This window comes from Cyprinus carpio, chromosome B17 (genome assembly GCF_018340385.1).
Source record: "Cyprinus carpio isolate SPL01 chromosome B17, ASM1834038v1, whole genome shotgun sequence".
In the NCBI taxonomy this organism is placed as follows: domain Eukaryota; kingdom Metazoa; phylum Chordata; class Actinopteri; order Cypriniformes; family Cyprinidae; genus Cyprinus; species Cyprinus carpio.
Genome location: NC_056613.1, coordinates 20,391,300 through 20,403,801, shown reverse-complemented (window position 1 = coordinate 20,403,801; position 12,502 = coordinate 20,391,300). Strand labels below are relative to the sequence as shown.

At 36.0% G+C, this 12,502-nt stretch overlaps 1 protein-coding gene across 7 annotated transcripts in view; it reads left to right on the top strand.

Annotated features, from left to right (window-relative positions):
* The window catches only part of kif26ab (kinesin family member 26Ab), an 87,680-nt gene that overhangs the window by 53,803 nt on the left and 21,375 nt on the right, over nt 1-12,502 (top strand). Inside the window, exon 1 of one of the 7 annotated variants that reach the window (XM_042742714.1) lies at nt 3,926-4,035. The exons of 4 other annotated variants lie outside the window; for them this stretch is intronic. Coding sequence is in view for 2 of the 3 variants with exons in the window: in XM_042742713.1 (XP_042598647.1) it covers nt 8,803-8,822 (20 nt within the window). In the remaining variant the exon portion in view is untranslated. Of the gene's footprint in view, nt 1-3,925; nt 4,036-8,120; nt 8,823-12,502 lie in introns of those variants that run through there. 2 more of the 7 variants (XM_042742713.1, XM_042742715.1) reach the window with 2 other exon arrangements.

Sequence of the window (12,502 nt, the reverse complement as noted above, 5' to 3'; positions counted from 1 at the left end):
AACTCATTAAATAACAAAAAAACCTTGGCCATATTTATGGCTTCTGTTCTGCCTCCCCACCGTGGCTAAGCCACAACAAGCCAAGCCTGGATTAGCTGCACATCCTGTCTCTTCATAGATGCCATTGAGGGGGTAATTTAGGAACAGCAAAAAGACAACAATGATTTTCTTGTTTACTCGCTCACCACCTCTAGAAAATGCTTTTGCAGCCCTTTTCATGCACTGTAAACAGAATCATGCTCTCTTTTCTTTACTGTTGGTATTATTGGAGGGGGTAGGCTTGACATTGTGGACATGTTTGGTGGTACTTTGAGTTTTATATATATTCCGTTTTATTAGCTAGTACAGGAAGCAGGAACTGAAGTGTTAGCACCTAGCTGCTAGCCGAGCATGCTAGTGAATGCACAATAGGCCACAAAACCACAACAAACACTTAATAAATAGACAATGTTTGCTAAATAGACACTCCTGTAGAGTACAATTTAAAAACTTGGACACACTTTCTTGTGATCGTAGAAACCTTTTAACCAAAAGGTTAATGTTTAAATCAAGGCTCTTTTTAACTATAGTCCCGAAGGGCCAATGTCCTGCAGAGTGTATCTCCAACCAATTCCAACTTTCCAACTTTTTAGAAAGTCTGAAGCCCTTGAATTAGTTTGTTGAAGTGTTTTTAATTGGGGTTGGAGTTAAACTCTGTAGGACAGTGGTCCTCCAGGAACGGGTTTGGACACCCCTGCTCTAAAGGCTCTGGTTGTACTTCACTCTCATGCACAGTTAAATCCACAAGCCTTTGAAAGTCTTCTGTGTTTTTATATTTGGATGTATTTTGATGGTATGGTGAATTTTTGTTGTTTGGTTAACTTTTGTTGATGTGATGATTCTGAAATGTGCTGCTTCTGCAAACATCAGCAGACTGTACTAATGCTGAAAATTACGTCATGCAAACTGTCTATGAGACAGAGGGGAATGCAGATGAGAAGTATATTTTTGGCTTAACCCTAAACCATGAGTGTCCAGCCCTGCTTCTGGAGGACCACTGTCCTGCAGAGGTTAGGTCCAATCCTAATTAAACACCCCTGAGCCAGTTAATTAAGGTCTTCATGATCATTAGGCAGGTGTGTTGGAGCTAAATTCCGCTGGAAAGTGGCCCTTCAGGAGCAGGATTGGACCCCCCTGTCCTGACCAAACACATTGCAAATTAGAAACAGGTGGGTTAAATTGGGATTGGTACTAAAGTCTGCATGACACTGGATCTTCAGGATTGGAGCTGAAGAGCCCTGGCTTAAATGCTTTAAATTTGTTTTTTAGATGTTAGTTTTGTATTATATGTATAAACTCATTTACTCCGTTGTTGTTGTTTGGTTGGGTTTTCATGGTGATGTTTATGTTTGTGAATGTGTGGTGTTGTTGTCTTTGCTACTGAAAAGAGCCCAAAACCTATCTGGAACCAGTCAACAGTGCAGCCAGAACAGGCTGGGAGACCAGTAAAGATGAGCAAACCAGCTTAGGGTTTGTTTAGGAAAAGTGGTTTACAATGCCGGCAAGCATGGGAACTCCTTCAATACAGTTCGAAAAAACATCCAATGATGCACCTCAGGAAGTTAATTTGAGAAAAGCCCAGAATGGGCAGAGCTTTCCAACCATTTGCAACAGATTTTAATGCTTTTAAAATAAATTTGAAGTCAGCCAACTATTTGGTGTGGAAATCTGCACTTTTAAATTAATGCATTGTAAAAGTTCATGCAATTACTTTGAATAAAATAGATAAATAGATTAACATGCAAATATAAACATAGTCTAAAGAATCACAGCATTTCCCAGTACAGTAATCCATGGGGATTTCTTCTCCGTTTTTTTCTTTTTAATTAGAACATTTTCCATTTAGATTCAGACTGCTTCATTTATTTGGGTCTGGCTGGGGATTTCCACCCTGGGCTTGCTGAGGGAACGAGACAATCCCTAGCTGAGCCCGGCCCGACTTGAGCGATCATTTTTCAATGTGCTACTCTCAGGCTCAAAATGATTTACCTCCATTCAGACAACCGCTGCCTGGCTCCCAGCCAAAATACAAAGACCAGACTGATCACTCGAGCACTCTCGCTGTCTACCTTTGAGACGACACTCTTTCTCTGTCACTTTCTGGACGTGTTCTGTCTCTCTTCACTCTCGGGAGGTCCTCACCCTCTTTCTTTTTTAATTTCCATCTCATTTTCTGATTTTTGGCTCTCTGGTTTTTCACCTTTCTGTCTCATACTCAACCTCCCCCCCCTTACTCCCTCCTTCTGTCTCTCCATATATTTCTGTCCCTCGCTCTCCACACATTTGATTCAATTTTATGCTTTTTATTCTCCTTCCACCTTGTCCTTTATCTCTACTTTTCTTGATTTTTCATGCTCTGTGTGTTTTTTTTATGCCTCTTTGGATGTTTTTGGATTTGTGTGGATTATTATCATGATTATTTTAAATCTTCTTGGTACATGCATTGGAAATATTAGAAGCTGTTAGCTATTTATTTATTTAAATTAATATCTATGGACAACATTTTAGCATGCTGTCAGTTACCACAGATAATAATTTCTATAGTTTTTTTAGCTTCTAATAATAATTAATAATTTTAAGTGTATTTAATAACTGTGACCTGGCCAGTTTTTATAACATATATTCTCTCCACAAGGGGGATTAAGGAACTCTACAGTGCATCTGATCTCATTTACACAACTGTAATATGCAGTATGGAGTAGCCCGTCACTTTACACATCTCAATGATTTATGGTTATTATGAGATACACTACATTATGATTAGGCTATTTTTTACAGTAGTAGCTCAATGAACAGACAACGTTGCCCTGTGGTGATTTCCGTATTGACATTATGCTCCAATTTTACAGATATCACACAGCGTGCTCTCATGTACACTCTGTTTTAATGAGGGATAATGTTACCGGGTGACTGACGCCTCGGGTCAGAAGTGCTCGAAGGAAGGGTTTAGTAATGGATGTTGAGAGTGCCCCCCCCCCTTATCCCACTGCTTACAACAAAAGAATATCTGGACTGTCCATCTGATTATTCCAGTGAATGAGGTTTAGATTATTATTTTTTTACTTTTGTAATTAGTACCTCTTGTAGATTGAGATTTTTGCTTTGCACTTGTGATCAAACCCTGTAGCACTAAAGTATACTGTGAGAAAGTATGTTGCATAAGGTATGAAGAATGATATTCAAGTGATTGATCATTTCAGTCAGTGTGCAGCTGTGGACCAACATCACTTTCTCACATACTCTTTCTGGATTTCATTCTGTCACAACACAGTTTCTTACTTCGGTGGGAAAGAAACTTAAAACTCTTGGTTACTGTACAGCCAGCTCCATATGTCTTTGGTTATTTTAAGAAATCCTGTCTCACTTGTCTTATGTTGCATCTATGGCTCTTATTATGGCTAGGAGAAACTTTTGAACAGTAGCCATTGAGTATTAGGTAAATGTTCAATAAACTATGAGAGAAATAGATGTTGATGTAAGAAAGTAGCTACTGTAAGCTACTTTTAATGGGACAGTACACCTAAAAATTGATATTCCTTTGTCTTGTCTAACACTGCCTTTCTTTCATGTGATGCATGTTTTTTTACTTTGTAATGGAAGTAGATGGGAGTCTGAGACAACCGTGTTCACCATTCACTTTCATTGTATGGAAAAAAGCAGCTTGAACTTTCTGCTAAACATCTTCCTTTTGCAATAAAGTCATAATTAGATTGGAATGAACTGTGGGTGTGCTAACATATATAATTTTCTGTCTGACTACTTGAAAACTCAACATACAAAAGCAAACCCTCTTACTGTACAGCAAACTGTTGCAATAGCTTGAATCTTGTTGGATGCTGAAAGCTCTCTCTTAGCCTTTTGAGCTGACTACTAAATCTTGTTTCAGGCAAGTGGATGTGGGTGAAAGATTATGACATCATCTTTCGATGCCCATGATGTCATAATGCCTTAATCACAGGAAGAGGTTAAGGCTTGACTGGCACATTCATTACTTTAGTAAGTAATTAAGGACTTAATGTACCTTCATTGGTATAAGAGACATACTATGATACTTGATATGTTTTGGCTCTAATTTCATAATGTAGATCATCCTAAACTGGAAAATTGATGTAGCTGATGTTGTTTCCCATTGAATGTTCTGATTATTGGTGTTCATGGCAAAATGTAAACATACTTTTTGATTATTTCTTCACATTGATAGTTATTTTAAAAACATCGTTATTTATCCCAGAACATTATATGTCATACTTTTAGATTTGTTTGTAGTTTGATAACTCATAGCATCCATAAAAGGATAAAAAAAAAAAAAAAAAAAAAACCTGCAGATCTTACAGTGATGGATGATAGTTGGAGATACAGGTATGGAAACATTAATAATGTAGTCTGATATCACTCACGGTGATCCATAGTGTTCGTAGCTTTGTTATCTTTTGTCAAGAGTAAGAAAAAAGACCTTGTTACAATAAAAGAAATGTCAAGGATGGTAAATAGGGCCAACATGGCAATTAGCTACAAAGGCTATCTGGACGAAGAGAAAGACAGGGAGAAATCCTTACAACAAGCTAATGGCTCTACAGGCTAATGACTCGGTCGGCTTGAGGAATTCCTCTTTCTAATTTGACAAAAGCTGAAAGGCAGAGAAGGCTGCCTGCAAAGATTATTGACAACAAGCCAAATGGTTTGGCTCTCACAACAGTAGATAAGCAAGCAAGGCATGATACGTGCATTGGTTCACACATCCACACACACTCAAAATCCCCTTCCTCAGCCCCCAGCCCTATGCACACACACACTCAAATCCATTCTGATTTCAACAAAAGCTCCCCGCACCTTTTATATTGCTTGACAACCATGTATGCCATTTATTTTTGCCATTTGCAGATGTTTTCTGTGCTGTTTGTTGAGGAGAGCTGGAGAAAATTATTGATCTTGTCTTTCACTGATTCTTGAATAGTGGCACAAGAACTAATGTTATTTCATGTCAGATAAAAAAAGAAATAATAATAATAATAAAAAGCATACTGTCATCACTTACAAATATTGGATAATTCAAATAAAGACTAAAAAGACAGTATGGGTTATTTATTTATTTACCCATTCATCCTTTTCATAGACTTGTAGTTTTCTCAGATTATCATTATATTTTTTGTTAATTATAAGTTTAAACCTATGTGAATTTTTATTTAAATTTTATTATATTGCTCATTTGTTGTAAGCAATTCAATTCAATATTTGAAGAGTTCATTTGCAAAATCAGATAACTCCCATTTTTATTTATTTTCAGAAAACATTTTTTTTTTTTTTTTTTTTTTTTTTTATTGTGCATTCCAAGTAATATCAATCAAACAGCAGTTGGGTTGTTTTGATTAAGTAATAATAACTTAAACAAACACAGGTAACTTACCAAATTCAAGTTCATTGTTTATTATATATATCAAAAGTTTGTTTTGTAGCAAAAGCAGATAACTCCACATCTCAGTTAAACAAAAACATTCGTTTTATCTTGGTAATCACCTCAGATGACAATGAAGATGCCTGACAAACGTTGTTGTGATCATAGACTGTGTGGATGTGATTATATTCAATACACCTATATTTTCCCTCACCATTGTAATGTGCTGCTTTTGCAAGGTTCCGTGAAAACAGCTTTTATTTTCATTTTATGTTCTTAAGAAGATGCAACAGGTTCATCAAGTTCGTCAAAATTATCCATCCTTGATCGCTTTTAGCCAGCTTTGAAGAAACTCCTCTCTGCTAGCATGTCTTTTCAAAGTGAAAGCAGCCTTGTCACCTGACCTGAATACAGCACACTGATTCGCTAAAATGGACTTATCGGTTTCTGTTCTCAAACATCAAGGGCACTTGTCGGCTTCTGCAGTAAAACGTGAACTCGCGATGCCTTGAAATACCCGCTTTTTTGACAAAACGTGTTCAGGGCTCAGATCGCGCTGTATGTGGAGAAAAAAGCATGGCACTCAGCTCTTTTTTTTTTAAGTGGCATTTATCGGTTTTTGCAAATGAACTCTTCATTTTATTACATATATATATGTATATATATATTTTAAACTTATAAAATATATATATATATATATTATATATATTTTATGTTAATATTTTATATATTATTACATTTCTGGTTTGTTATAAGCAATTATAAAAAACCTAGACATAGTCATCACTGATATGCTATTCCTAAATATAATGTAAATTTTCTGTGAAGCTGCTTTGCAATGAATTTGTATCATGAAAAGCATTATACAAATTAATGTGAATTGAATTGATTGAATTGAATATATTTATTACAATTTTTCAAATAAAGAAAGAAATAAATTTTAAAAATACAATGTGGTTAATGTATTATGTATGTATTATGTACATTGAATGCAGAGTTTAAAATGTTATTATTTATTTAATGTACAACTTTTATTTTAATTAAGAGGAAAAATAAGGTGTTCAGAACATTGTTATGGTCATTTATGATTAATTTGATTGGGAACATTTGTATTTTCAGAGCATTTAAAATTAAGTATTGTCTTTCATCTTACAAATCAGTCCTTTTGTGGGCTTCTCTCAGCAGTTTTTTTTTTTTTTTTTTAATCCAAAGAACATCTTTCCAGCAAGATGGATTTTCCTTTTAAAGCGTTATCAGAGTATGTAATTTCAGTCATGTAGTCTGTGCACTTAGGGAGCTTTGATTGTGCCCCTCTCTTGGATAGCGGTGGGCAGCAGTGGGAGTTTGAGCTCTGTGTTGATATGTAGGGCAGTGTGTTAGTGGGGTAGTGGTGTGCGAGCCGTGCTGCAGACCGACAGAAAAAGAGTCTCTCGCAAACATTCTCTCTCCTTTTCTCTCTTTCTCTGTCTCACTCCTGCTCCTCAGCTCAAATTAGCAGTTTAGGGAATAGATCTCTCTCACATAAAGAGCTTAGACTTGTTCCAGCTGCTGCTTTCCCCCCATCTTGCCCTTACCCACAGGCCAAGGGCATCTCTAAGCACTGGATGTGTCTGGAATATGATTTTAAAGTGGTGGTCGCCCAGAGATGTTTGATTTTCTTAACACCTGAACACACACTATTCTACACCACACCTAGCATATGCTGTGTGCTTATTTCACGTATGCGATGATTAATAGCTTTATCCCACCCGTCAGAGCAATTATGTTTGTCACAATGCAAACACTTAATGAGATTTTCAGCACACACAGAGACACAGGTGCAGGACGTGGACAAACACCCTTCCTTGCGCCCTGTATTTTTCCTTTGTTAACGGCGCTCGCTGAGGCTAATTTGAGCAAACTCCTAACGCTCCGTATTAACCTTCAGGGTGTAACTCCACCCATATTGTTTATCGTACCTCAAATTGTGCAGCTTGTTGAAGAGAAGTATGCTCTTACTGTTCTAACCAATCAGACATGTCACTCGCAAATGCATAGCAACACCCTAGCGACACACAACTCACACTTTTTTTTTTTTTACATTTTTATATCCCTCCCCCCGCTTTTATTGATTTATTTTTTACGTAATAAAATAAACATATTAAGCATGGTCAAAAAAAAAGGTTTTGGCCATGACTGTACATCAATCAATCAATCAATCAATTCCAATAATATCTAAATGTCCCCAAAGCAAGGATTATTCATTCATTCATTCATTCATTCACTCTACATTGCAGATCAATTAATGAAAAAGAAAAAAACATATATTTTATTTATATTTTAAGTAAACACATAAGACAACACACACTTCCCTCCACACAAAACACACCTAAAGCGCACACACACACACACACACACACACACACACACACATTATGCACTGTAAATACATACATACATACATACAAACGTACAAACGTACATAAATAAATAATTCCAATAATAATGTCTGAATATCCCCAAAGCAAGGAATATTTATTTATTTGTTTGTTTACCAGAAAAATATATATTTTTTTAAACACACACATTAAACAACACACACTCTTCTCCACAGACATACAAAACACCTAAAGCAGTTGCATACACACACATAGACAAACAGACAGGCATGCAGCACATACTAAGCAAATCTGTTTGAAGTCTGGGGTAGAATAAAAAGAGACCCTTCACACATGAAGAATTCATGCAGTAAGGGGCATGTTGTGTGTGTGTGAGGGTGAGTGAGAGAGTGAGAGAGAGAGTGAGCGACTGAGTGTTCACAAAGCTCTGATTCCTTTTCTGGCCGTGGGGAGTGAAAAGGGGCTGGACCGTGTAAAAAAAGAGAGTGGGAGGAATCGTGCGCGTGTGTTTGAGTGCAGGGCAGCTGCCAGCACTGCTCCGGCAGCAAGAGGCAAATCCCGACTGCTGGATTCCAGCCCCTCTCCTCTGCGAGACGGATGAAAAGAGGCACAGATGACAAAAAGGACCAGGATGCCTGACAAAAGAAATGGACTAACTGACACAGACTGGTCCAGGGAGAGAGAGCATTAAAGACAGAGAGAAGTACTAGTGGTTTGGTGCTCGCTGAATGGTGCAAAGAGGAATTAAAACGTGAACGTGAAGAAGAAAAGTTCTGGATATAATTGTAATGACTTTAAACTTCCATAATCTGCAGATGTTTGTGCACTGAGAATGTGCAGTGATTACCGGAGAAGCACTTGCAGTGCCTTTTTAACTTGTTTGTTTTTAAATCACTCTTTTTTGATGGCAAAATGTGGGTACAGACACACAGACAGTACAGTTTTTTTGCATCTCGCCTGCGTCGTTCTGGCTATGAGTTGTGAATACGTTAGATGATGGATTGGAAAGAAGTGTGAGTACTTTTAAAGCTTTTTCTCTATGTGTTTGTATGTGTGTGTGGGTGCAGTGGGTTTTGACCCATAGATGTCAGTTGCAACACACCCGTCTTAACGCCAGGAATTCTTTCTCCGTCCTCTGAGCTCACCTGCCAAACTCTACAAAGGCTGCTGTCTGATTGTTTATACATACTTGGGATATGGATTGCTCCTTGACTGTGGAACATGTCAAAGCATGTTTGTTTAGCGTAGCGTGTGTGTGCTGCAATGAGTTTGAGCAGGTGGACAAGTAGAAAGTGCAAGCACATGGACATGTGCTTTATAGCCGCTCTCCATTCATGAATTGAGCAAGCTTCTTTTTTTTTTTTTTTTTTTGAGGAGATGGAGAGAATGAAAGAGAAAGAGAGTGAGAGAGAATGTGTGCTTCAACAAGCAATTAATTTCAGCATTAGTGTACAGGTGTGTGTGCTGAGAATGCTTGAGCTGTTGTTGTGGATTCATGAATTGCTTTATTACTGTACAAGCATTTAATCTCAAACCTCCTCGACTTATCAGTTGCATATTTAAATGAATATAGATTATAATGTTCAGTCTGTTCATGCTTTATAAAAATATATTTTCAATGAGAAGTCCCTAAAGTACAACACAGTTTATTTAAATAAATAAATAAATAAATAAATAAATAAGTTATTCATTCTATTTATTTGTTATCGTTTTTGAAAGATTACCAGATTAATTTAAAGAAAACATTTTTCTTTTCCACCCCTTTTTTATAGCTATTATTTCATAATATCTTCATAAAATACTACTTCACATTTCTGGTCAAACTGATTATAAATGTAATCTTGTAGTATTCTAAATTTTTTTAAACATAAATAAAAGTATTTTCTTTTTTTTTTACATTTTGCCATAAGAAATTCAGTTCAATATTCTTTTTTTATAGTGAATTATTTTATATTCTTAAAGATAATTTTACAATAGAAATATATGTATATAACATCACACAAAAACCTGATTTGTTTGATTTACTCTCTCTCTCTCTCTCTCTCTCTTTCTCTCTCTCTGTCTCTCTCTCTCTCGCTCTCTCTCTCTGTCTATTGCCTTCTGTTTTTTCTTGTTCATTTCTCTGTCTTTCACTCATAATGCTTTCTGAATGCATTGCTCAAACATTTCTTCAATCCTCTTCGTCTGTTTGTACACATACACACACACATACACACACTCTTGCATCCTCTTGTGGGCTGACGGTTCCCCGGGGGAGGGGCTGCTCATGTATTCCTCCTGGATGTTATAATTATTTCATCAGCCAGCGGTGTGTTCTCTGAGTGCGCTCTTGGGCTGACGTGGAGGGCCGAACTGAGCTAGAGAAAAGAGGGGTGGGGCAGAGAAATTGGAGGGAGAGAAAAGAGGAAGGGAGGGGTTGTCACTTCTAGAGGTATGGAGTGATGCAGAGAGGGGTAGAGAAAAAAAAGGGTGTAGAATTGCCAGACATACTGGGGAACACACACATGAACGTCCAAAGGGCTGGTGCCTACACTTGTGATCAGTGCTTGTGTGTCTCAGAAAAAAAAAAAGACAAGACGGACATTTATTGTCACAAGCAAACTCCATAATGCCCAGCTTTTACTGACTCCCACTTGTTCCCATCTGCTTTCCCATCTCCTGACTTTCATTTGATTTGATCTTATCACAGGTTATACAAACATTATTAGCACACAATTATTCCATAATTTCTGAAATTCTAAATCCATCACTTTTGCATTGTAGGAATAATTGACAGCACCATTTTATGGGCAATCTCTAAACAATGGTTTAACCATGTGACATACTATATTAATGTAATTAATAGTTGTAGTATGTATTAATAAAAAATATTTATTTATTTATTTATTTATTTATTTACCAATAAAGTCATGCAGTACAACATGCATAATGCAGAAACATTGTAGGGAAAAAAAGCAGGCGATATCTGTGTCAAGGTCAGTACATCTTTAAAAAAAAGAAAATTATTTGACATTGGTTCAGGTTATTTCAGGTTGTAAAATGTCATGCATAACAAAACATACTTATCTGCATAAATTAATAATTCATTATATGTTTAAACAAGTGCTTTTCTACCTTATTTTTTTTTTCTTTAAAACAGCTTTAAAAATATTGTTTAAAATGTGTACCCTCACATGCATTAAAAATAAGTAACTTACCTTTTACTTGATAGTTACACCACATTACTTTTTATAAATTCAATAAATGTAAACCTTTCCTAAAATGAGTGTAATTACCTAAAGGTAACATCATGTAGTCACATATTACCTGATCTGGTATTTTACTCTTTTTAAAAAATGCTCTCCAAAATGTGTAAGGGATAAAAAAAAGGAAGAGTGGCATGGCAATTACATTAGAGATCCAATGTGCTACTGTAATGTGTGCTCTTAGCATTTAAGTATTGTTCAGAGTGTGATTTTCAGTGCACTTCACTTTTGATTATTGCTGCATTTAGTGTGATCAGTCGGTCATGGTTAAAGACTGCTGCGGACAGCTTTCTTTTAGTTAGTTCTCCACTGTTACACTTCAGCTCAAGAGAACAGCCTTAATGCATCTCTTAATGTGAGCTAAGCCCCAAAACGTCACTTGATAGCCTTTGGTTTTTCTCTCTCTCATTCCCAATCTTTCAGTTTCCCTCACTTACACTCATTTGTTCCTCTCATGCTGTGATTTTATGCAGAACGATTGTAATGTTCAGTCTTATGATGTAGCTTGTTGGGAAGGTAGCTGTAACTTGGCTAAATGTCTTGAACCTGCCATTATTACCACTTCATCTACTGTTTCTGGAGTTTAAATTTTTAGAGGATATTTTTCAAGGGATTCAGAGCACAGTGTGCCTATTTAGTTAAATAAAGAGGGGGAAGGCAGCCTGTGGAGAAAGAGCGAGTTGGTCTGTGTTTACTTTGGCAATGCGATAGGGGGCTTTTGACCTTTCAGGTCTGATTTTATAGCATTGAGTTTTAAATGTCAAGCTCTACCATTAAATCAATCAGGAAAAGACCAAAAATGAATTTTGGACATACACCCCTCTGACTGAGTGAAAAAGAATATTCTTAAAACATGCAGGGTTCCTTGGAAAATCACTTTTCGCTGTGGTGACAAAGGGATTTGGCTTGATTTTAACGGAACCCCCTTTGACAGAGCAACTGGAATTGAGAGATTTCAGTCAACTGCTTCGAGGAACCTTTGTTTTTAATGCTAAAAATACCTCATTCCACACCTTTTTAGCATATATTTTATTATTATTACTGAAGTCTCCAAAGAACACCAAAATGTTGTTTTTCATGTCATCTATCTATCTATCTATCTATCTATCTATCTATCTATCTATCTATCTATCTATCTATCTATCTATCTATCTATCTATCTATCTATCTATCTATCTATCTATCTATCTATCTATCTAATTTAAATATAATTTATATAATTTAAACAGTGAAGAATATGTTTTATATTTTTTCATTTAGTATTTTATATATATATATATATACATATAATATATATATATATATATATATATATATATATATATATATATATATATATTTTTTCATTTAGTATTTTATAATATCACATTTCGTTTTCTGTGATATTGATACTGGTAACAGGAATTATGTCATTTCTATGGTATCAAAAATTGTGACATCATAAAGAC